The 27,097-nt window shown below is 39.2% G+C and overlaps 1 protein-coding gene and 1 long non-coding RNA gene across 2 annotated transcripts in view; both read right to left on the bottom strand.

Moving 5' to 3' along the window:
- LOC124162099 (serine-rich adhesin for platelets) overlaps nucleotides 1-13,419 on the bottom strand; it is a 70,484-nt gene extending 57,065 nt beyond the window's left edge. The window contains exons 1-8 of the mRNA XM_046538528.1: nucleotides 13,247-13,419; nucleotides 11,892-11,970; nucleotides 11,458-11,578; nucleotides 10,256-10,407; nucleotides 7,316-7,512; nucleotides 6,075-6,196; nucleotides 5,203-5,522; nucleotides 2,245-3,471 (exon numbers count right to left, since the gene is read on the bottom strand). Of these exons, the coding sequence (XP_046394484.1) occupies nucleotides 2,245-3,471; nucleotides 5,203-5,522; nucleotides 6,075-6,196; nucleotides 7,316-7,512; nucleotides 10,256-10,407; nucleotides 11,458-11,578; nucleotides 11,892-11,970; nucleotides 13,247-13,419 (2,391 nt within the window). The remainder of the gene's footprint in view (nucleotides 1-2,244; nucleotides 3,472-5,202; nucleotides 5,523-6,074; nucleotides 6,197-7,315; nucleotides 7,513-10,255; nucleotides 10,408-11,457; nucleotides 11,579-11,891; nucleotides 11,971-13,246) is intronic.
- Nucleotides 13,420-13,437: 18 nt separating this feature from the next.
- The window catches only part of LOC124168706, a 167,731-nt gene continuing 154,071 nt past the window's right edge, over nucleotides 13,438-27,097 (bottom strand). Inside the window, exon 4 of the long non-coding RNA XR_006866979.1 lies at nucleotides 13,438-13,489. This is a non-coding gene — a long non-coding RNA (uncharacterized LOC124168706). The remainder of the gene's footprint in view (nucleotides 13,490-27,097) is intronic.

The raw sequence follows: 27,097 nt of genomic DNA, 5'->3' as shown, positions 1-27,097 counted from the left end.
AAGATTTTTTTCTCTCATTCAAATGAGTTCAAGGAATTCGTAGTCTAACAACCAAAAATTTTTGATTAGAAAGACGACACAGATATTTTTATTTAGCTATTATTAGAATGATCAATTTCAGAAAATTGATACGACTATAAAATTTTAAAAAATTAATGTGAAAAATGAGAATGAAAAAAATGCTAATCACCAAAAATGTTGGATCAGGAAAAAAATAAAAAAGGAAGTACCAGAGATAATTATATACATACACAGCAGCAGCTAGGAGTATAAAAGTGCTCACTAATGTCCATCTACATATTTCACTATGGGTTCCAATTTTCACTAGGGTTCATTAGTTAATCTCCAAAGCAATAAACAAATGTAATTTGTGTGAGTTTGGAATGCTATTCAATTGTTTGTATCAATTAGAAAAGGACAAAAATTCTTCTTAAATGATTAGTGGTGCACAGTTTGACTTGGATGTAGCCTGGGATTATACAAACAAGAGTGGAAGGCCTTCTATTACTAATTGTAAATATCTATTAAGGGGACGCTGAAATCACTTCAGCCCTGTATGATTGACTAACAGCAGCATGCAAATCTACAGTATTAAGGATTAATTGCAGGCTGCAAGAAGCTATCAGGTGGGACGGGAGTCTGTCAAAGGTCTTCATTTATATAAGGTATTCTTTACAGTCACTATGGTAAAAGACGTCCAATGACAGCTTCAAGAGGGAAAGAGTGGGGTAGGACTTGGAAAATCCTAGGTCCAGAAGCTGAGCTCCTCTCTCGACTTATTCCCCTACCAACCCTGGTATTGCTGTAAAATCCGGCTGCACAAGTATCTGACTTTCTGTACCTTTGTTCAGCCAATTCCTACATGTTCTTTCCGACTATTTTTGCTCAGCCAATCAGTATTTTACTTCTTTGCTATCAAGTTTTCAGAGTAAGAATTATAATTATTTCAATGCAATCCAATGGGTGTTGTAAAACATGGTTGTGGAGCGAGCGAGCAACATTATACTCACAGTACCTACGAGTAGTAGTCAGTACCTACGAGTTCTTCAAAAAAAGAAAAACACCATGAAGCATTAAGTGAAGAAATTATCAGAAGACATGCTTACAGGTATTATGAATGAAAGGAGTATCCGTCAGTGTACAAGTTATAAATTTCTTTGAAAGATGATGGCATGGAGCGCAAATAAGTATAAGAATTGTAATAAAGAAGGATTGGAGGCACATACTGTGTGATTGTTTGAAATCTAGAAAGATGTTTCCTTAGAATTTCCTTAAACTATACCATTTTTTTAATCAACATCGCTCATTTTTTTCAACTTAATACAGTGGAACCTCATTAAAGCGAGTACGGGCTATAGCGACACCCCCGCTATTACGAGAGATAGCCGATGCACTGTCAATTGACCCTATAATAAGTGTGTTAAAAAATTCGTTTTTACGAGACCCTTTCGGTGTTGGCTCTCGCCATAGCGAGGGTTTCACCGCCGGAAGACTTTCATGAAGACTCCTTAACCTCTGTAATTGCTAGCGATCTGTTAGAAATGAAGTTAATGGAGTGCTCAGTCTCAAATTTATGTGATTAACTGTCGTTCGATAAATATAATGATTGACGAAACAATGCTTTGCATGATTTTTATTCAGTGCGGCGCTAATAAATTGTTTGTATAGTTAGTCGTTATTTGAGTAAGGAAATTTAGTGATGCAAAAAAACATCGCCTTTCGTCTGGATTTATGCTTACGTTTATTGGATAGATGTTTATCTGTCGCCGCACCACTTCTGTTCCTGTATATCTGTTCGCAACAGGTATATTGGCTATTATTTGCTCCACCTCCGGTATGGCGACAATTCGCTATAGCGAGTGTTTATTAGTGCACCGTGGGGTGTCGTTATATCGAGGTTGCACTGTAGTATCTTAGATGCTTCCTAAAAACTTGAGTCATATTCTTGCTCATACTTGACAGACTACCTCTTTGACCTAGCAACATTGTCCCCCCACCACCCTTTCTCCAACATACTAGCTATCATCAGACTTCTTTCAAGGTAGTGACAGTAGATCTGGAATAATGAGCCATGACTAGACATTAGGCCACAAATTGGTGTTTACTCTGAAGAAGAAAGAACGCCTTACTTGGGAACTGAGGTGTGTTTGCTATCTCAGAGTGTGCTGATATCCTTCCAATTCTTCCCAGAGTTGCCCACACACGTCTGTCTACCCTCTCTGCCACTACTTCTAATGGCCTTACCTTAATGCCTGGAATGAAGACCTTTTTGGGCTTATCTGCAGTGGGAGAGTCCGGAGAGGGGGATGAGGCTGCAGCCACTAGGCTGTTGAAGCGCTCAAATGCCTGCGACCTCCTCCTCTCCGTCGTCTTCGTTGCTACCGACTTTGGGGAGGCATCCTTGGATGGCAACGAGACCCTGTCTGGTTTACCCTCGGACACCTTCCCTTCTGGTACCTTAGAACCTTCACCCACAGTGGGCACCGGCGGAGGGACATCAGTCGCAGCGACACTGCCCACGGCTTTCCTTGGAATCTTGAGGCTCAGTCTCTTGCGTGCCAGAGCCTTGGCTGCCTTCTTCTTCTCGTCCTCCTCCAGCTCCGCCTCCGTCTTTTTCTTCTCTTCCTCATGATGCTGCTGGTCATCTCCCTTCCCTTCCTCCTTTGGCTCCACTGCAGCCTCCTTCTCCTCTCCCCTTTCCTCTCCCTTCCCTACCACAACCTCCCCCTCCACCTGAGCACCATCCTTCCCCAACACAGCCACATCATTCTCAGCTGCCCTTCCCTCTCCCTCAACCACTTTCTCAGTCTCCACAGCACTCACTGGTTCAACAACATCCACAGCCTGTTTTTCCTCCACTGCCTCCACAGCTGGTGGCTGGGAGGGTCCCTCCGTCACTGGGGTAGCAGCTTTCCCCTCCTGGGTGTCAACACCCTCAGCTGTCCGATCATCACACACAACCGCAGAGGCTGCTTCTTCTCCCTTGACAGCCTCTGAGGGAGGGACAGTGGCACTTTCCGCAACCACAGCATTCACTTCACCCACACTGCTCACTTCATCCACTTCCATGGATTCTACTTCACTGTTTGTGATGGGAACCACAGCACTTTCGGTAGGAACTGCTTGCTGGATGCCAGCAGTCACGCTTTCCTCCTCAGCCTTCAGTTCATCCTCCTCTTCCTCCCTGAGCACCCCTGACACACTCATCACAGCCCCTGCCAACGACCCTCCCATGGCCACCGCCTCCTCTTCTTTCCTGCCCTCCTCGTCAATCCGCTTGGGCACGCAGACACCGCTTGCGCCCCCACCTTCCAACTTCCTCTTTTGCGGTGCCTCCTTCTCCACCACAGGAGTTCCTCCTGCCTTTCCTCTCCTCTTCTCGGGTGGAACAAATGGAGGCATCCGAGATGGAGTCCCATGATACTCCAGGTCCATGAAACTTCCAACAGAGTGCGATCTCGGAGGAACAGGCTGGAAGGAAGCAAGCATTTCAAGGTCAAAATTAGATTTGGATACACATGCAGAGTTACTCAAATGAACGTCATCAATTTCACCTCAAATTCCACATTTTCAGTGGAAATGCAAAGGGGCATAGATGAATGCATTCCACTAAATTGTTTTACAAAATAATTGAAAAGTGAAGTAAGGAAAACGTGATCTAAATTAATGAATACAGATAACAGAAACTTAAAGCTAACAATATCAAGGAAATTGAAGTAAGCACTTCGCAGATTGACAAGTGCATAATCTTTTTCTGGTCACTTAACATATTATTACCATATCATCTGTGAATTAGACAAAAACCTTCAGTAAACAGCCTAATAAGATGTGTAACATAAAAACCAAAAGAGGGAGATGAAATACCAAAAGATGATTAATGATAATAGACCAAACATAATGAGTAATACGTCTTGCTTATAAATAAGCAGACCATCACTGGTGATATAATAACAAAAAAACCTTTGTATGGTTAGCAGATTTTCTTAATTTATTAACCTATGTTTTGAAAAACTATGTTATTCCAAAGGTAACATAGTTTCTCAAAAACCTGAGTTGGTAAATAAAAAACTTCAGTGGACCATGCAAAGATATTTGTCATCATGTTACCTGCCATACAGTTCCACAAAATATTGCCATCCACCATTAATTTGGTTTTTATTAGCAGCTTGGAAACAATTAACAAAAATCATAACACCAAATTATTCATGCAAACAGGAAAACTATCCCCTAAAGACACCAGAAAAATGCAACACAAAATTTTAACTTGCACAATGCCTGTCCATGAATGCATAACGATTTTTTTCATGAAAAATGGATGAGATAGGACGCAGCTATTGGACATGTCACAATGTCACTGCCTAATAACGTAGAATTAAACACTTGAAGAATTTCAAAAACACATGACAATAAATTCAAGCTCACTCATGCCTTGATAAATGAAGGTAAATCCAAATAATCAAAAAATTAAGATGGGAAGGAAATTCTACGCTAGAATTTCAGTTATTATTGATCATTATCAACAAGAGAAGGAGGATATTCAGAGAGGTCAAAAAAGAAGCAGGAGATCATAAAAGTGATATTAGAAAATTGGGAACATCTCCGTTGATAGCAACCAAGTTGCCCTAAGTGGTTGCAAAGGTCCTTCATTCCTTTAATTTATTGAAAAGTATCATGTATTTTGCAGGAATATTTCTCAGGATTCCCGCTGGGTATTGATTTTGGTGTATTTAAGAGAAGAATTTAAGGCTAAGTCTGCCATCATCTCCAGGGTTAAAAACAATCAATTAAGAGTCCACAAGGACCCAACTGAAGATTACTCAATGGCATAAATATGGACAAAAATTTATCTCCATTATCTATTGTTGAATAAAATGGTAGACTTAGGCTTTGAAAATTTGTGACCAAAGGTACAATCCATATCAATATCATGTGGGAAACCCATGAACCATTCCTGCAAACTATATGCCAGGAAAACCTGAAATTCTATAATATAATAGGTATTTTGATTTGGCTTCATTTACCAATTTTCTGTCCTATCAAAGACTAACAATGCTAGATACCCATACCAATCTTTTTCGATCATAAAACATGTGACAATTCTCTGTGACAGAGGTGAAGACTAGTGAAAGGTGTTCCTTCACGAGCAGTCATTAAAACGGCATCTACAGCGTTAAAATGGGACCTACACACAAACACACACACCTGGCACACGACATCCCCATTGCCTATCTCTGTAGGGACACCTGTTACGGCCGAATCGGCGATGGCAGGCACATTGCCGACAGCAGGAGCCTCCGCTCCCACAACAACAGTTCCCTCAGCAGGTGGAGGCACGAGCGATAGCAGGAGGTCGAGCCTGACAGGAGTGCGGCTGGCCAGCTCCTCCGCCTCTTCCAGGCACGAAGGTACCCCACCTGACCCCTCATATCCTTCGTTCACCCACCAATGAGAGCAGATGGCTTCGATGTTTGCCCGCCGACGAGGGTTCACGGTAAGAATAGCACGTATGAGGGGAGAGGCAGCTGAAAGAACAATTCAATGCACAAATATGACAATGGGCATTTCATTACTGAAAATATTATAGAGAATTTCACAAGAGGCAGGAGCAGAGCAATAATATCATGTACAATCTTTCATACATGCTAATATATATTCCAATGTTGTGCATCGGTATAGAAATGATTGTTCAAAACCCATCTCAGATAATAACCATCCTTCTAATTGAAATTATTGGAAATAAATTCAATAGAGAGGATGGTAATAACCTGAGCTGGCTTTGGAAGGTATTCCTGGCCCCTTCAAAAGTTCAATGGCCAATAACTTCCACCCAAAGTACAAATTGGCCCACCAATAGACCAAGCACTACGTAGGATTGGAATTAAGCAAAAACATATTCATTCGCTTGATACTGCTTAGAATAAGAGGAGTAAAACGCAGAACACACAATGAATTGTAGTTTTTTTTACATGAATAGCTATCATAGTTAAGCATAGATTTTTCATTACATTATTATCAGTAAGTAGGTTGGAAAAATTAACACAAATAAAGAAACTTGAAATCAATTTAAGACTTACGAGACGGCTTTTTAGGCTCAAAGTAATCCCCTTGAGAGATCTGCTTCACTAGACGCTTGAAGTTTGATCCATCAAAAGGCATCGCTCCATAAACTAAAGTGTACAATAAAACTCCCAAAGACCTGCAAACAAAAGGCAATTCAAATTAAAAATTCTACATATTGTCTAATTGATTTGTATAAATCCTTTAAATATAGATGAAAATATGCTTCCAAACACAATATTTCCACAAAAGTTTGCAATTGGAGCACAACTGTAATCTGAGCAAGCAATTGATTCCAGAATTATGCACAGTTTAAATGCATATTTGTACAGCATGGCTCTTCCATCACCTATGAAGAGTAATTATACTTAGCATTCAAAAATATATTTTGGAAATAGGTGATGCTTATATCTCAACCACTGCTTTAATATTGTCTTCTGGTTTTCTGGGAGGTTGGTTGTGTTATTTTTTAAATTAATAACAAACAATCATTTCTTAAAAATTTTATTAAAGCCATCTTTGGGGCTTCAGAGTTTTCTTTTTCCCTTGGTGATTGAAACACCTTATGTCACCGTAAATCAAATCAATAAAAAAGAAAGTCTTAGGCCCCGAAGGTGATTACAATAAAAACAGAAACTTGATCAGAATAAATGATTTGTTATAATTAACTTTTTTTAAATACCACTAAAATTCAAGAAAAACAGAAGACAATACTTTTAACTCTTTGACAAAACTTCATTTGCGATTGGAGCACTACTATAACACCATGGTAATGCTAGTACTACGAATCTGGTGCCTCCTACTTATACAATGGAGGCATGTAGCTCAGCTTCCCTTTACTCCACATCAATCCGGAAGATCTTCTTTCAATAAAATTAGAAGATGGGAATTGAGCATTTAATTCACAAATGCAATTACTGTGATAATCCTTAGTGCAAATGCAAAGCCAGCATAAAATGCACAGACATTCTTTCAAGATTTGCAACTGACTTAAGTCCTCCATAGAGGCAAATACATATTTCAATTTTGACTATCCATGCATCACCCTCATGGCTAAAGGCAAGAATGAAAAGAGGTGTTCTTCGGCCCTAAAGATAATGCATGAGTCAAGCATGAAAAAGTGGCTACTATGGAGAACATTAAATGGAGGACAGCTCAATTAGAATTTCCACCACTTGAGCATCATGAAAACACCAGATCTTATTGCAGAATGAATTAAATTATGTATTCCATATTACTGATAATGAAGAGCACTTACCAACAATCTACTTCTGGCCCATGATATGGTGTTCCACGAACAATTTCAGGAGATGCATACAAAGGACTTCCACAGAATGTACTCAAGAGCCGTGTTTCATCAAACACATTGGAGAGGCCAAAATCGGCAATTTTAGCATTGCCATTTTCATCCAAAAGAATATTTTCCAATTTTAAGTCTCTATGGCATATCTTGTGCTGCAAAAAAAAGAGATTGTTTTTTTTCCATCCAATATGATGATTAAGGTTCCTCTCACACATCTGGGACACATTGAATTCACCAATCACAGAGATAGAATTGTAAAGGTAATCTGAGAGAGCAAATAGAGGAATTACAGTGGAACCCCGATTTATCGTTCCCGCATTCATCGTTTTCCCGCATTCATCGTTCGCCGCTCCTGGTCCCAAATTAAGTTCCATAAAGACAATGTAATTTTTTCCCGCATCTATCGTTCCCCGAAGTATCGTTTTCCCGCATTTATCGTTTGAAGATCGCGGTCCCGTCGAATAATTTTCCCGCATTCATCGTTTGATAAAAATGAGACGAAGTGTTTACTACGTGTTATTTATGGCTAATAACGACAGACACATAGTTTGAATCTTCCCCAGGACATTGAAATGCGATAGGGAGAAGCAGAGTGCCGTGGGATAGTTACATAAGCGCATTTCCCAAGATTCGGTATCCCCCCTCCCCGGTTGAAGCTTTCTTCTTCTTCGAAAAAAAAAGGTCCCAGCTCGAGCAGGGATCGTATTACGACGACCTTAGCTTCGAAAGAAAATATCAAGTTACTCGAGAACAAAAGAAACCTTTTTCACGCCTCCCCCTCTCTCGACCGCTAACTTTTTTTTAGCCGACTCGCTTCAAAGGTGGAGGTCAACTGCTGCATGAATCACCTATTAGCCCAAAAGGTATCTAAAAATGAATTTCGGCAATTGGTATTATACTTTTATTATATTGAGATATTAGTGATGTGCACGTAATTTAGTAAAGATTGATACCAAACACGACGTATTTCTAACGTTATTTAAGCATTTTAAGCAAGGAAATAGTTGGAATAATACGATGGTGATTTCTGGCGAATACCGATATCCTCGCAGCTGATAGTGAGCTTCACGGAAGTTGATGCGATTTTTTTCGAAAACAATTACGAGTCTGGTTACAATTTACGAGTTATGCTACAAGTTTCACTTGTCTGAGTTGCTAACGAAGCGATGTCTTCTCAGGATATTTTGTTTCTCTCGACTAGCAATCTGAATTCATCTGCTCATCTAGAGCTACGCTACTTATTGTCAGAAATGAGTGGGTAAGTTGCCTTCTCTATAGGATAAAAAATTTAATTGCGCAGTCATATGGTCATGCTTCACCCTCTGCAGTAAGCTCTGCCTACGCCGTACGCGATAGCATTAGTGCCGAACTTCACCTCGTACGAGTGGTTCCGTACTTTCCGGGGTGGGTTGACTTAAAACTAGCGAGTGTTTTCCGTGTGGGTTCAATGGAGTCCGGTTTCATTTTTATTAGTTTTATTCTTATTCGTCTTCGGACCATGGCCCTTCCGAAGATACAAGTGAGAACTTTAAAAGATGGACTCAAAATAATTGATGATGAAGAAAAAAATCCGGGCTAGAATGCGTGAATATTGCAGAACGCCTCGGTTTGTCCGGTAGCACATCACGGCAGGGGTGGGGGTAGAGCGAGATCCCAGGTGAAAACAAGAAGTGGGATGAAGCCGAGGATCAGGTGGGCGTGCCGCTGACGATTAACGCCACATTGCCTCAATCATATTAAAAATTTCATTGCTAGAAAGGAACATTTCCAATAATAAACTATTTTTGGCCTTCTTGATCCATCTCATAACCAATCACTGCGACGGCGAAATCAGTTGTTAGAGGCATAACACGCACATTTCTCGCGTAAATACGTGTACTTGAAATGGCATTTGATGGATAAGAATGTTTACAGTGAAATAGCAGTGAAAATTCCGAGTTGAGTTCAAAAATTTTTTAGCAAGGCGGCTTGTTCCCTTAGGATATTAGAAAGAGAGATAAGTCGAATCAACAATATGACCTAAGTTTTTCGATAAAGTAATAATATTCCTGAAATCAGCTGAAATCTCGTTTGAATCCATTAATGAATGTCATAATTCGCAAAAATCCAGAGGATCCTGGGACATAGGCAACCCGGACAACCATTCCCGCATTTATCGTTTTCCCGCATTCATCGTTCTTTTCATCCATCCCCCTGAAAAATGACAGATCGAGGTTCCACTGTATTCCTGTCAATGACTAGCAAGAAATGATTCCACACTAGAGCATTCCCAGGATCAAGTCCAGAGGGGGCAAGCCGTGGTCATTGAAGTTGTAACACAGAAAAGGTTAAGGAAACCAAAAGATATGCATATAACAGTAGTTTATTAGTTTTTTTAATTATTTGCTCGAAAAAATAATTTTATCATTATTGCATGTTTTAAATGTACTAATATCACTTTTATTGGGTATAAAGAATTAATTTCGTTTTAAACTAAATTTACTCTTGCTTTTAGGGGGGGCAGCTGCCCCCTGCTATCCCTTGCTGGGTATGCCCATGATTCCACAGACTTTTAAAAGCAAAAAGTCAAAAAGTAATCCCAACAAACACAATGAGCATTTGAGCATGCCAATAATGAAAAAATTATCAGTATCACATGCCATTATGCCATTCAAATATTTATTTTTTTATGGAAACTTTTTTAAGGAAAAGAAAATCAGAAGTAATTATTCAAAAAATCAAAACTACCACAATTTTGAATGTTCTGCAATGGAGGAGGCTACCACGTGGAATAATGAAGGGGGATTATCACATACATATGGAAAAAAATTGATGCATCTGTAGCGCAAATTTGATCATTATATGTAAAAAGTAAACTATGATTAAAATTTAAGAAATAGTGACGAAGTTGCATACTTTATGGCAATAATAAACTGCAGTGGAAATCTGACGAAAGATGCGGCGTGCTTCTGTTTCGGCTAAAACCTTCCGCTCACTGAGGTAGTCGTACAGTTCACCACCAGCAGCATATTCCATGACTAGAACCATTTTCTCTCGATTTTCAAAAACTGAAATGAAGACAAGCATATATGTAATACCTTATGTTAGCACATGCAGGCTAATGTATGACATTTCAACTTTATGAAGTACAGAAATTTGAACTGCTATGCAAAAACATTTCCATAACTTTTAGATCATAATTTCAGGGTCAAAATCGTTAATTATACCTCATAGACTATATAAGTGTGAATATTATGACAGGGACAAAACTCAGATGAGATTCAATAAGACAGATATACATATAGCAGCCAATGGTGCTCATCATCACATAGAGGAATGACCAATATTCCAAATAAGGAAAAATAATTCTCTATACATACTATATTTCAAAACATAGAGTGTACTAACTATTCATTATACGGTTTCAGTTTCTACAACACACAAATTTTAAGACCAATTTATTGCAGAACTCATAACTAATCTATTGAAAAGAGTGTATACTGGAAGTAACATCTCTTCCTGATGAATAACTCTGAAAGATTCTACACACAGTATCCAGCACATGCCTAATATAAGGTGAATTATTTTCCCTTTATTGAATTTTTTCAGTTTAGACCACTTACTGGTGACTCCAGATATGTTAACCACTCGTGGTTAGTTATGGTTGTTTCTACATATTTCTGAAAATTAATATTCTCCTTGACAATTAGCTTTAAAATACTTTTTCCTTTTTAAAAAAGAAAATTCATATGTAAAAAAAATTTCCAGGCTGAAATTTACTTTTGTCCTCTTATATTCAATCTTCTTATTTCCAATTTCTAATGATACGAGTAGTCACATCACTGATTCTATAATGACATCATTTCCCTACACGGCATTATGAGGTATTTACAAGATCTGAAGCTTATTTACCTCTGAGTCTTATAGGTCTTTGTCCCATTGTCATTTATGGAAATGACACACTTAGTGTCAGCTACATTATCGTAGCTCTAATCACAATAATGTTTTAGATACAAACAGCATGCATGGTTAACAAGTCATTAATAATGAAATAAATAATGAAGACAAATCCTCATAAATTTTAAACCATCAAATACTAAAAAAAATCTAAAATATACCTTCATAGATATGAATAATATTAGGATGCTGGACTGAAGACATAATTTGAATTTCTCTCCGAATTCTAATGAGATCAGCCTCTGTTTCAATTTTGGCTTTCTTTATTGTCTTGATGGCAACCTGAAAAGAAAATAGACAGCAATGTATTAAACATACAATTTATAAAAATTGCATAATTTGGTTTGATATAACCTCAATTAATCAAAAATCTATGAGTACAATGAAATTTAATTTCACACCATACCACAATTATATCAAAATACAAATTTCAGCATAAAAGTCTGAATATGACTTATCCAGGAAAACGGAAAAGAACAAGGGAACCAAAGGCACAAGCCCAAATTAAAAGGGCAAATGTTGACAAATTTTGAAAATGGCCTTAATTTTTCTCAGGTTTCCAAGATATATTAATAAGCTCTCATCTGGATCATACCTCCTGTCCTGTCTCCTTATTTATGCCCAGCTGAACTTTGCCATATGTTCCTTGCCCAAGCTTTTTAACAATGTCAAACCTGTAATCAAATAGAAAAATGTCAAAAATACAGAGAAGTGTAAAGAATGTGCATTAGTAACCTATAAATTGAGCCGATATTGCCCTTTGCAGGAGAGGCACTCTTGTATTTTCAGTAAGTCAGAGTTTGAAGACTACTTTTAATGGCTAATTAATACCACCATCACAAAGACGAATGCAGATAAAAACCATACTATGCTACTGTTTATCTTCTTGAGGTACATTAAATCTTAAAAAGCAATAAAGGTCAATCCCTGGACTATAATGTAATCCTGAATTGATATTCTAATGATTTGGTGGCATAGCAGGGCAGGTTGGCAAATAGGACAATTGTTCTTTGCAAATAAAGAGCCATCCATAATTAAAGTTCAGTCAAAATTTTCAATTAGCCAACATATATCTGATGAGTAATAGACATATGGGATATCAATCAATTACAAATAATTTAAGTGAATGATAAAAATTTGATATACATTCATGCTGTAATAAATTTTCTAGCTTGTTGGGTAAAAATCTGACTCCCCCTGAGATATATGTCCTGACGTTTTGCTTGACACCCCTCATCTCACATTGGATTACTTAAAATGCAAGCCTTTGAGTGTAAATATACTGATCTGCATTAGATTGAGTTAGATTTATTGAAAAACAAAATATGCTGAATTATTTTATACCTATTTCTAGATCGTATGCTACAGTGTTTGCTTAGTAGCTCATTTAGCTAGCCAGAGGTGGTTAAACAGTTAAATGGAAAGTCAATAAGATTGCATGGGTAGCCTATCAGATAGGGTGAAACATAAACAAGAAAACCAAGAAATCGAAGCCAACTAAGTTCAGAATTGACTGCAGAAAAAATGAGTGGGAGTGGCGAGGTAAAACTTCACAGGAACATACAGGATATGGGAGGCACTATAATTGGGGGAATTCTGATCCACAAACTGTTTGTTTTTCAAGCAAGAGAATCTGTTTTTTCCCACAAAAAAACTAGAAGTTATCAAGTGTGTTATCTATAAATGACAATTGATTACTCAAGCCTTAATTGATGGAAAATTGTACTGGGAACTATAATGCAATATAATGAATTGGAAATTATACTCTGGTTAATAAATATTAATTATTTCCCATTAAATTTTTGGAGTGGCATGCCACCAAGTAAAAAGAGGACAGTTTAATTTACACTAAATTGATGGCAAAAAAGGCTTTTTTTTCTTGAAAGGGAGGGATTGACCCCCCGCAAACCCCCACAGTGGATCTGCCCGTAAGAGGAGAGGGGCACTCACCTCTGCTTGAGCTTCTTGCGGTGGTTGTGCAGTCGGACGCCGCCCGTCCCCTGCATGCCGCCCATTATGTTGTGGATGTTGGGCGGCGGGGGCGGCTGCGCGGCCGGGGGTTGGTCTGGGGCCGCGGCCGCTGCCGGGGGCCCGCCCGCCGCGCCCTCCGCCGCCTCGCCCATCGCCCCCGTCACCTCGCCCCCGTCTATCTTCTCCCCCACCACCATCTCAAGGCCCTGCGATCAACGACACCTGCTAAATGAGAAAGAGAAGACATAAGTATCCAAAAGCGGAAAGAGATAAACCATAAATTTAACCAAAAATCGGCGGGACAGTACTTTAATTCGATTGAAATAAAAGCAAACTGTACCGCGCACAATAGGGTAGTTTCCTTCATCAAAGAAAACGAAAGGCATTGATTGCGATTCCTTACCCACCATTAGTGTATTCATAATATACAAATTATTTGGTTTTAGAAATACCGGTTTAGACGCATGGCAATGGTCAATTTTTATCCTCATTTGAAAAAGGCCAGATTGGCGCCCATGCGATGCCACTCCACGTGACGTCACAGGGATCTAGTTTCTATACGAGTAGATAGGAGTTTTACATCGTCTTAGATTACCAATGCATGCATGAGGCACAGAGCTCTGGGAAACATGTCTTAATAATCACTCATTAAAACTGGCTAAGGTCGGAACGTTTTCTTCGTTTGATAGGGTATTAATAATCCTTATTTATGCCAAGCGCTACCAGCTAGCAGGGTACTCTGCTACCTGCTAGCATCCTGCATCGTATCAGCGCTCAAAGCCTCGCCCCAAGGTCACCACACTTGCGGCAGGGGGAACCAGAACGACGTCACACGGAGTTTTCCCAGCATTCATACTTAGCCGTCGCGTTTTCGCGCGCTTGAAAATTTTCACTCTTCATTTAATCGCGAAAAATAGATATCGTCATTTAAAAATCTAAAAGCGTGAAATACGTACTCCAGGAGTAATAATCTTTCGATTTATGCAATAAAAAAATAATAGGAAACCACCCTATTTATGGCGCCCTCGCAAGATGTACAAACCTGACTTTCTCCCTTAATTTTTATTGTCATTTAAGTGCCGGATTAAGTGGCGGGTGGGGAGAGCCACCGCCCGTAATTTCAAGAATAGATTGAAAAGATGGCGTTATTTTACGTGGCTCTCCAATTAAACTTTTTATTTCGCCAGCTTAACAATCAATTATAGTTGAGTAACTAAAATCTGCTTGTCAGCGCATACCTCAGACGAATTATCGCTGAAATGTATTCCAGACCACTAAGGCGCAACGGAAAGTGCTTAACCAAAATAATGACCTTAAACTGCTTCTGAGATAAATGGACCATTTTCACCTGAAATCGGCGGAACAGTACTTCAATTCGATTAAAAGTAAACACAAATTGTACCACTCAAAATTTATGCCGCCCTAGTAGGACATGTACAACCTGTATTTCTCCCATAATTTTTGTTATTATTAATACATATAATTTTGTATAAAACTGCAAACAGCGTCGATGAAGCAAATACAATACGAAACGCTGACTCGAGAATTAGTCGATTTAAAAAAAACTATATCCACTAGCATAAATTGGTCATAAGATATTTGCACACAAGTCACAATTTTTAAACCGGACGATTACCTAAGTCAATACTCAATATTTCTCCCCGTAAGCAAATTTTATTTATAAGGCAGTCAAAAAAGGGAGCCGTTAGCAAGTCCTCCGTACTTAAAAAACTAGCAAAAATGAAGTAGTCTACGGTGGATGACAATACATAGGTTTTGGGGGTCCGTTTCAATCACTAAAACTTGATGCATGAATATTTTGAAAAAAGCGCCATTTTTACTCATGATAACGAGAACGCATGAAAGGATAGCTCAAGGAAAATATTAATTACAAAATATTTCCCTTCCTGAGCCAGTCCAAGAGAGGGGGCGCAGGATAAAAGAGAGCACAATCTGCAAGATAATATACCGGACTAAACCGTGAACTACCGCTTTGGGGAGAGGCAAGGTATGAAAGGACACCAACCGAGCGAAGGAAAAGTGTGGAATAACTTTCTGGGCTGAAGGTGTACAAAAAAATATGATGCCTACATTATGCCGAGGGTGTTTTGTTAATAATTTGAACATGCAGCGCCACAGCTCCCAAGTTATCGTGTCTCCTTTGAAATTAAGTCAGTCGTACGCCTTGATTTCTCCGTGAAGGACGTATTTTATTTTATTGAATGCGTTTAACTATTCTGAACAGAGGCACGGCTAACAAACGGGAATACGATTCCATAATTTCAACAAAAAAGAGAGGGTTTGGTGTGAAGAGCGAATCGGGAGAGCTGGAGCTGAATTTGTAAATCTCATATTTCTTGCGCCAAAATAAAAAAAACTGGAGCGTTTGGCTACATTCTAAAGGCCCCGGGTTCACAACCGGTGCCTTCTGATGGTCGGTTAGGAGTTCAACACCGGTTGAAGCCTTTGAAATCCCAAAAAAAAATAAGTGACCCAGAGGAAAGGGAACTGCAGAACCCATGGGCACACACTATGCGTACTTAAAATCCATTCTCCTACATCTTATAATTGACCAAAGTTGAGCTCTACCCACACCTTTCCAAACAACCTTCTGGTTCTGGTTGTATCTCAGATTGAGCGAGAAAAAAATTGTTTACATCGGACCAAGAAATAAAACGTCGCTTCAAAATGACATTCTCAGTGCCACGATGACGCATCTGACTCATGAATGGCCTACTCATGCAATTTAAGCATGTATCCATAACCCCTGAGATATGGTTCCTAAAATATTATTGAATACGCTGTAAATCACATATTGCCAGTTTGCTACATTTTTCAGGAAAAGCGGCTCCTTCTCGGACATTTTTTTATTAAGGGGAGTAATTTTTTTCTGTCTACAAAGGCTAATTCTCGCGCCGTAATGGAGGCTATGACACGCAAGCAAAGCACCTATCATTCACTTTTTTATAGGAGAACCTTCCCAAAATACGCTTGATTAATCATATTTCTTTCAGGTGATGACGCATTGCCCTGAAATGCGTTGTACCCAAAAATAAAGCAAGTGGGCAGTGCGAAAAACTTTTAATTTTTTTCACCGAACGAAGGCGGACGACGCTTAAAAGGCGACTATAAGTATCACCATTGGAAAAAGTACACGGCGGATTCCTCAACTGAAGCATTTGAAAGTCGTTTCCATCATTTTATGTCACGAATGATTGAAACACTGAGAGAAATAAAGGCCAGGGAATCCCAGAACTAAAAAAAACTCGTATGTTTGCAACACCTAATCAATAAATGGATCGAAGAAATCAACCCACGAAAGCCACTTGTGCCGACTATCAAACCATGGTGCTCTGTCACCTAGACACCAGTTTTTTTGCCACGAATGAATGAAAATTTGAGGGAAAGACAGGCCAAGAAATCCGACTACTTAAAAAACTCATATGTCTGCAACACCTAATCAATAAAAGGTTCTTAAATCAATAAAAGAAATGCAACTACATAACGAAGACCACATGGTGCGCAATCACCGGTATTTAACAGGATCCAAATGGCAATCAAAATGGTCCGGATAAATTGAAAAGAAATGTTAACCTGGAGTTCAATTTGATGTCAAAATAGCAAGATATACTTAGCGTGGCAATTGAATGATTTCGACCTTTTTTCAGTTACGAACCTCAATATTTGCGTGGCACCAAGTCGTAATAAACGACAGCAAGTACCACTATGGGTAAATGATCATCAATATATGCGCACTTGGGAGTGCATTTTCACCATCTGCCATAAAAGAAGTAAAATACAAGAGTAATATTAACAGCTCCCAAATTTTAGGCAAATAATAGACTAAATTAATTCAATTACAACCTATATGCGATGCATAAAAATCACAACATGCCGATAATTTGAAAATTTATCCACAGGAGCAACTGGGTAATAACAATTTGTATCGTTATTAATGTGCATACATACAAAAGTGTACTAAAGCGACAAAAATGAATTGCCAATTATTACATATTTTAAAATAAAGATAAGCGATTGAAGGTATACTGAAAATTCAGCAAAACACATGGGATTTTGCTGGAAATTAATAGGGATAGGTTATCAAATCTTTGATCTCAAGACTAGTGTGTTTTAAAAAATCTATACCACTGCAGCAGAGCGCGATACAGCGCACGAGTATTTTTCCACTTGGCAGAGGGCCATCTCGGGCATCGAAGTGGAGCATATAATCGTAGAAGGATGACTCCCTCGGCGGGTAGTGAAAGATAAGGTGAGTGCCAGCACATATGATATGAAAGGGAGGCAAGGATTCACGCCGCCGGTGAATGCTATTCCACACAACCAAAGCATCACACCCAAGCGCTTTCAAAGGTGTTCCTTGGCCTAGAAGTTCTATTCCTCGCTTTAACTAATAGAAGCACAGACGCAACGGCTACAGCGCGTGGAAAAGAGACGACGCAGAAAAACAAGATCAAATCCAACCACAAATGATGGGGTCGTTCACTTAGACCAGAAATCGGCTTTTGTGAAAAAAAATCGGCAGATGCAAGGAAAAACTACGTCACGACAAAAATAATATTTCTATTCCACCCATTACTCAGTGAGCTAAAATAAAAAAAATCGCGAAAGCCGCAGCCCCCTTGTAATAAGTTTGCATTGCAGTTTCGATTCATAGGCTCATTCAGGGAGAAACATTCATCGAGGAAAGTAATCACTATCAAGAGTGTAAACAACAACTAACCCCGAATAATCGAATGATACAAATATTACCCCGGGAGTGATTGCGCGATCAAGATCCCACCAGGCACGGCACTCCGGAGAATAAAAAATTCACCCAACATAAGACGCATATTTATTAATATCAGAATACCGATAGGATTTATGTGAAATGTGGAAATTACCTTCGTAACGCTAAAAACCCTAAATCCATAACTCGAAAAAAGTCCGTTATATACTAGCTAAATACACAAAATATGACTAACAAATTGCATCGTAGCCAATAGTTCAAAGCTGGCGCTCAGAATTGTTACGGCGGATGCCTTCAGGAACACTGAGTTTGCAACTACTACGAATAAAAAATATAAAAACGGTACCAAAAGTTCAAAGGTCTAAGGAACTCAAAATAAAGGCTAATCTGTTGACAATGTCTCACAACTGGCGACGTATATAATTATTTTCTAGCCATATATTTCGGTACAAGTATCACCTTATCACAGGTAATTTTCAGATCAAACCATGATTCAATGACAAAAATTCTGTATGGACCATCAATCGCACAATAATAACAGCAATGTAGAGGGATGGACTTTTGGAAATCCGCTGATTGAGGACATTGAAAGAATGGGCAATTCGTCTGTATATACCAATAAATTAAATTAAATAAAAAATCATTCGAGCTTCTGTTTCATGCGTTGAGCAGTTTATAATTTTGAGTTAAATGACACAATTAATATCGCCTTAAAAGCCTCCATATTCATTTCTTAGCAACATGCATTAGCAGCTGGTTGCTATTGAGGAGTATTGCGGAGAGCCTAACCGAATAGCGAGCCATAAAAGACTAATACGAATCATTTTAAAAATATAACAGCTTGCTATGGTCGAGGTTAGTGTTTCTTATCAGCATAAAAGAATCCAAATCAAGCTGAAGTTGTGCTGATTGCTGCATGTACAGAATGACATCTACAAATATAGCAAATAGTACCTATACCAGAAAACGAAACAACGTGTTAGAACAGGTTAGCGCAAGATGGCCGAAAGGATTTGGGATTCCGGTAAAAAATATACGCCAAAAAAATTAACTACATTGGTATCAACGAATAATTAAACAGAAGGATACATATATTGAAATGAATTTAATACGAAGAAACTCTTAACAACCGTATACATTTTGAAAAACCTGTTTCTCCTCTTTCGACCTCATCATTTGCACCTAACAAGACCGCCATAAAATTCTTCCTCCGACAAAAATAACTACCTCTCCTTTCATCAAGTACAGGCTCAGTGTTCTTGATGATGCTGCGAGGGGTGAAACAGGTTGCACAAGGTTAACTAAAATGTAGCAATTTACCAAATTGCTGTTGTTTATCGTTCTCCAACATGCAGTGATTTAAAGAAGACGTATTAGAAACAGGAAAGAGCGGATGATATGTACGCTCGATAAGAAATTTAAAAAAACACGCAAATACACTTGGAATGGATTGCTGTAATGCATGAGCAGCAGTGAGGACCTTATAGAGAGAGAAATATAATAGGCAGCAGGAATTAGCGATTAAGTCGTGGAAGATAATGAAGAAAAGAATGAGACGGATGAAAAAGCAAACGAGTCGTTGCTCGACATGATGGAGTAAGCGAGGAAAAGTACAGAACAACATATGCAGACCGCAGCCGTTGATGAAGGATGTGATGAAAATCAAGACGATGCTGATATCCTTGAAGGAGGTGATGATGCGGAGATAAATTTGTAATATTTTGGTAGATCCTATCGACAAGAAGTAGGCTACAATAGCACAGTTTTCATTAGAAAGCTAACTGTAGTATTTATTCAACTTTTCAACCAAATACCGTGAAATGAAAGAACACATACAGCACATCCTCGTAAATAATAAAGAGGATACGAAAAGGAAAACTAATAATTAATCTATCATAATTTTTTGGAAAGGTCTGACCTACTCCTAATTTTCTGAGTTGGCTTGGCCTACGTGGGGAGACCCGAATGTCAAGGCAAGGCGAAAGGGAAAGGGGTTCAAAGGCACGATGAGGAGAGATTAGTAAATCATATAGGGGCCAAACTAAAGAAAGATATAGAATTGTAAAGCAAGCTCTCCACCCAATACCAAAATCCTCATTTCAGTATGCATATAAGCACACCTTCGCATCTCTTCAAGACTCTTACCATCCCTTCTTACGTACTATCCCTTCCGAGGGTTCCTCATATCCACCTACTACGAGGTACTTCTTTCTATCCACCAAGCTCATCTCTTATATTCCACACCTCATGTACCCGTTACATGATATAACCCATCTATCATGCTTCCATTTACCCATTCCGTCTAAGTACCACTAATCAAGACGCTATAATAGGTAGCCTTACTCGCCTAAAATTTAAACACTCACTTTAAAATTTTCAGAGTCTACAGAGTAAACCTTGTTCAACATGTCTCAAATTTGATTATGTTACCTCAGTGTTTCCCCATATGAAATTTTCTTACGCTTGAGAAACAGGAAAATGCTGACAAAGGTGTTCTCTATACGCACAGAAAACTTCATTATGCTAGCCTAAGTTAAAAAGGAATAATAAGCCTCTATAAAAGAAAAAATAAGAACACTCGAGAGGGAGGGATACGTTCACTCGTAAAGACGCTAGAAGTGCTCACAATCTATTCTCTCTTACTGCGAAACCCCCGTTTCATTAAGGCAATTTTACTACCGTTGGGGAAGTTTTCCTCTGCTAGAGTTAATTTCAAATATCTTTACGACTGATAGGCGGACCTAAATTTTTCGGGGGGGGTGAGGGTGGAGGGCACGTGACTTCCTGAAAACCAATCAAAACGCGATAGGCGCTGCCTTGCCTCTGGGAAATTCAGTCGCTTTCTGCCCTCCACGGTGTACTCTTCGTGAGTAAGTTAGCTTTGCTTCCAAAGGGGAAGAGGGTTTTTGACAGTCTTTCGTTTCCACGCAATGACGAAGTCTTTTGAGAAAACATGGCAACTACCGCCTCTCTCTCTCTCTCTCCACATCCCACATCACTAGGGTCGCAGTTCTAATCTCTTATTGCGACGCCGCTCGAAACATTCCGAGCTCGCACGACTGGACCAATCGTAAAGATATTTTAAAAGGATCACAGTGAAAAAACTGCACAACTGTATGTTGTTAGCAGCAAAGCAACTAAGCAGTTCTGCAGTTCTTAGAAAATGTGTTAGTCTTTGATTAATCAAGAGAGTCACCTTTAAAGAAATGGAAGGGGATGTTATCTTTCTTTTGATTGCGAGTGCGACGGGCCCAAAAAATCTCTTGGCTCTCACTGAGAAATTAGCTGAATGAATGCAGCACGAGGCACTAGGGTCGCAGGAACGACAACAAATTGGGTGATCAACTTGCGGCGTACCCGCCAACGAACGCCCGCTCAAAATAACACGACAGCCACACGTCGGACGAGAAGCTGACGGACGCCGGCGCTGGAGGTTGCGAGAGCGGGAGTGAAGATGCGATGCTCTAAACTACGTTTTCTAAGCGGGCGTAACGTCTCCCCCGTCCTTGGTCGACGCGTAGGGACATGAAGATGGAGGCCCCAGTCTGTCTGTGGCAGCTTGATCTAAGCTTTTTCATAGGTTTTTAAAACTGCCAACAGCGCGGAGATGAGTGTATCGACTTTTCATGACCACTAAAGTTTAATTACATCTTGTTGCCATGCTGACGGAAACGTATGTATTAAGGTTTTTCATTTCTCTGAACACATCACTGGATATGAGGGAGTCTCCCTCATCGACAAAATAGTCCTTAATGAGCAGTTTGCACTTCGCCCTCTGAAAATTATATTGGCCTTGGGTAAGAAAACTTGTGAAGGTTCATATTCTCATTCCTTCCATCTCAAAGAAAATCATTTGATATTGACTACTTGTACCGCAGTTAATTCCATGAAATTACATTATAATATGCACAAAGAATCTACGGTAGGTATAGCAATGAGCAATGCCTTTGACGGCCACTTTTTCGAGAAACGGAACTTCAAAATAGAATATAGGGCTACACTAGTTCACAATCTCTTATATCCAGACTGATACGACTCGGATGAGAAAAATCGGGTACATTTCAAATTATATACATTATTATAATTTCAATGAACACGAAATTATATTTATACTACCCTCTCTTTGTTGCTCATCCAAAAAATCGATACTTTTACTTTGTTCAAAAATTTCAGGGACTAATATCCAGGGAAAGTCATGAGCCATTCTATTTAAACACTAAAGAGCAAGGGCCCCAAATTGTTTCTGCGGCACAATGTTTCTTTCCTCAATGCTCTTTAAATGGAATATTGCCAGTGAAAATAATTTCAGGATGCCGTTTCGATAAAATGGCGAGAAAATGTGATTTTTAATCAAATATCGGGCTACACTAGTTTAAAATCTCCTAGATCCAGGCCGATACGACTCAGTTGAGAACAATTAGGTACTATTTCAGATTATATACATTTTCAAACTGCTGATTAGACAGGAAAAATACCGCGGGAACGCGGGAAAATGACTCCCGACAAACCTGTACTGTTATCCACGATGCGTCAAAACACATTAACAAGACATTGAAAAATCGTTCAATTACTTTTTTGAGGAATGATAATTGTAGAGAGAGGCCTCGGATTTTCACCAGGTCTAAGGGTTGATATCTTGTGAAGTTTCGAAGGTATAGTCTGCCATCGTTTTCAGGGTAAGGATTATCCAGGGATTACCCTGAAGAAGACGGCAGACTACGCCCTCGAAACGTCGGAGGAAATTTACCCTTGGATTCGGTGAAAACCCAAAAACTCTTCCTACTCTTTCTACAATCGATTCGCCGGGTAAGCCTGAAATCCTTTGTAGCTCACCTCTACGAGAACTAGTAATGATGCATCGATGATGATAGGCAGAGCATCACGCCGGATCAGAAAACATTTTGACCTTGGCGTCGGCAGAAAATTTATGCGCTGCTAAATTCAGCAAAGAAGACGCTTCAGATTGTGATGGTGGCATCCTTGATGAAAGGGGACGGATTCGCAAACCGTTGAGGGATTATAGACGCCGACCTGAATGAGATGCGACGGAGAAAATCGATAAATAATACATGAATGGAAGCAGAGAGCCCCGAAGAGCACCGCAATTTCTCTGACCCCCTCCCTATCCCTCGGCAATGTATCGCTAAGTAATTATGTACGATAAATTCATCGGATTCGATTAATATTTCAGGTTCGATTAAAAAAAGATCGCGTATGATAACAAAATAGAGTGAAAAAGTGAATACGTAACGGCAGTAGATCAGAGACTAAATTTATAGACGGGGGAAGCTCATAGGGAATCTTGGAACCCACGTGAAAAAATCTACGACCTATGGCAACTGTGGGTCGAAAACAAAGCCCCAGGACAAAAAAGGCACGCTTTATATTCCGCATCGCTAGGAACACGCGCTTCAGTTTCGAATGATTTAGTTTCGAGCAATGTTATCAGTTGTGCTAAACGGTGATGTTTTCTGTCCCGTGGACTTGCTTTAGAGTGGAAAGTATTGCATCTTTTCCCGATCCATCCTACTATGTGAATTTAAACTTAACTTCATGCAGAAGAGTTTCTAAAAGTTTAGTTTTTTCCCGGGAGTATTGCTTCCCGAGGGCCGCAATGGAGTAGTTCATTCAGACCCTAAAGAGTAATTCATCAATCTAATTCGGGATATTTAAGGAAAAAAAATTAAAAACTAAAAAAAAACTTCTTTATTCAGCTATTCTCTCAAGGGTATAAAACTAAAAATAGGCGAAAGTTGCCACCCACTTATGAGTTTGTGACGTTATTAAAGTTTCGGTTCTAAAATTGGTTCAGAGCGAACCGCTCTTTAAGGTGAGGGATTGCTCACATTAGTTTAAACGACAAAGAACCACGTGATGTCGATTCGCGAGGACGAAGAGTAACTGAAAAGCAGTGACTCACTCTGAAGGAGATAACGTCGTCTACTAATTTTCGAAAGGGCGAAGGTCGACGATTTTTCGCCGTGAATAGCTCGAGAAGTAGGAGCCGCGGCGGATCGAGAAAGGGAAAAACAAATACGGGTCACTTCATTTGTCAAAAACAATCGACAGTAGCATAAAATTGGCGAAATGGCCATTATTATTATTCTCCTTTGTTACTATTTTTTCGTCCCAGGACAAAACAAAATGTACACCTCATGTTTTTGTTTGGCGCCGCGTGGAGACGAAACATTAACGATGTAGTTTCGATTGCAATACGAGGCTCCGCTCTTTCCCCCAGCAACCCCGCGTCGTCTCCAAGCACGCCCGTCGATAAGGAGAGGTGGAACCGCGGACTGTGGGAAACAATGGCACTGCGCAATCAAGACGAAGTGCTACGGGAGTGGTGGACACGGTGGGCGAGCCGCGAGGCTCAGAGTCTCCCTCGGATGTTCAAAGATAAGGTTCACCACACGACCTCTTCTTAACTGGAGCGAGTCCCGGGCATCCTGTAGGTTAGGAGGAACACACCGCTAGTATATTTCGGATTCGAAATCTTGTGAGCCCAAATATAAATACTGGAACTTCGTCGGTCGAGATCCTCTTATTCCCAACCTCTCACTCTTTGGGGCCTGGTTTTATAATTCCCAGTTGTTTTTTTCGAGAGTTATTCTGAACTACTTTGCTCTATGAAACTAGTTTGTTTCAGGTGAGATGTGCTGGAACCGTTCCATAATAACTGAAACAGATTTAGCAAGTTACACTTTAGAAAATCTCCTTGCAAATATGCCGAACCCCCATGGATGCCCATGGATTTCATGGTACCGCCGCATGGTTGTATGAGCTGACGTCACATTTCCGTCAGCCAATGGAAATACGTATTGAGGTGGGAGTATCTGCTGATGAGATAAGCTTCCTTTTCTTGCGATTAAAAAACATTCCATGGCGAATTATTACATATGGTAAACGTTTTACGTATTTACTTATCCTTGTTGATTTTTTAGAACATATTTGAAGGCAAATTAAAATTTTGTCCAGAGGTCTATTCTCTTCACAAAACGACGTGTTTCGATGCTATCACATCGTCTTCAAGTATTCACACTTTCACTAAGTATTAAAACGCGTCACGTAGTGAAGTGAGTAAATTTTTTGAGAAGAACTTACCTCTCTTTCATTTATACGTAGCTTTACTTTAATGTTCACAATTTTTTAAGTTAAGGTTATTACAGTAATATGTTCTGGTTAATTACATTTTTCAATTACATTAACAAATGTTGACATTATTATTATTTTAAAAATTGTTGCGTATATTCTTCTTATAATTTTTATTATATTATTGTGAAAAACTCTTTCGTAAAATTTTTGCATGTAAAAATATTGTATATCATAGTATTTTATTGTTTTCTCATGTTTTCATTCAAAGCCCTGATGAAGGTTTTAATTAACTGAAACATTGGCTAACAACTTTTTGCATTATATAATAATGACCTATAATCCAAGAATTATTTTATCACTATTCCAATTATTTACAGTTATAATTTTTCCTGACACAGAGAATCAAACTGCTGACCCTACTTCACGTGCCACTGCGGATAGTGCAACGTAATCTAGGTTCATGAATTGTCATCACTCGGAAAGCTAAACGCCGATCCAGAGATATTTTTCCCTCATTGCAACTGGCGATACTTTCACCCTCGCTCAAGAGGTGGATTTAAAATGAGAAGGGAATTCGCTGATTCTGAGGAATGCACCGAGAACTTTTATGAGGTAATCCGTTGCGCTGATAATCCGTCCAGACAATGCGTAACACTAAATGCTTATCGCTGAGCGAAGAGAAAGGCAGAGTCATGAACTGCAGTCGTAAATCTCAGCATTTCTCCTACGCATTATTTCACCTGCAAACAACGCTAGTTCTATAAACTCTTATCGTCGAAAATCTACAAGGTCTTACGTTACACGTTTTTACCTATCTACTCTCGTTTCCGTCGGGGTCTCGGAAAAATATGTACGCCTACTCCCATTTGATGACTAAAGAGGTGGTATAGAGTGAGGATAGGAATTAATAACTCACGTCTGGAGGCATGACAGGGTACAATGCTGAGTTTAGTGGCTTAAAATATCTCCTGAACCCGTAAATTTTTAAGTTGCCGTCTGCTTGTAAGTAGCAGAAAACTCCTCGGATTTTCTTTCTTAAGCGCTTCCTCCCTTAGCTCTAATCATGTCTTTTGAAAAATTCTACTCCGAAGAAACTCTTTCAAGCAAAATCTTTTCTGACTCCGCTTGAGCGAAATACGTAAAAAAGAGAAAAAATTTCATCAGCTAAAATTTATCAATGTACAACTTCAAAAGAGTCCTCGCGAAGAGGTGACGGGTATGCCTGCATGTCGTTATATAAATAACCGAATAGAAAAGTCGTAAACTAAACAATAGCTCACTTAACTACCCCACATATCTCATCTTAATGTAGTGGTGGGGGAGAAGACAGGATGGAGAGCGTAGAGCATAGACGCATTGCGGCCAAAGGAAAGGGCATTTCGGGAGATAAAACTTCAAAAAATGAAGGCTACGCAGTACTCTTCCTTTACCCTGCGGTACCCCGTGGGCGTGGAGTATTCGTCGAATATAAAAGAACGAAATACGAATGATGGCTTTTATTTTTTAAATATGGTATAAAGGTAACAGACAAAATATGCATTATTTTCTTGTATATAGTTTTCCAAATTAATTGACCAGGAAGATCATTATTGTATGCTGATGCTAAAATAGTTATTCAACAGGAGAAATGGCCTTCTACAAGAGTGAAAAATGCCACTTTCAAAATTTTATCATCATGTTTCTCAACAGCGAGCAAGAACCTATTTTAGAGTACCAACCGCAAAATGTGAAAATCGGGTACGATCCATATTTTATTTGAGAAAAGAGTGAAAATTCATTAAAAATATATGAACATTGGCTTTTACAATTAAATATGGGACTAAATTAGAAGCTTAAGAAATCGAAGGTAGCAATTATACTAATAAATTCAACCAAGAAGAAAAATTATCACGGAAGGAAACAAATCACAATTCGGGAGATTTGGAAGACCAATGCCAGAGGTCCTTCAGAGAAATTGATAAATTTGTCTCGCCCATTGGGCGCGTAGCACA

Source organism: Ischnura elegans, chromosome 1 (assembly GCF_921293095.1).
Source record: "Ischnura elegans chromosome 1, ioIscEleg1.1, whole genome shotgun sequence".
Lineage (NCBI taxonomy): Eukaryota > Metazoa > Arthropoda > Insecta > Odonata > Coenagrionidae > Ischnura > Ischnura elegans.
This window is presented reverse-complemented; position numbering and strand designations above follow the sequence as displayed.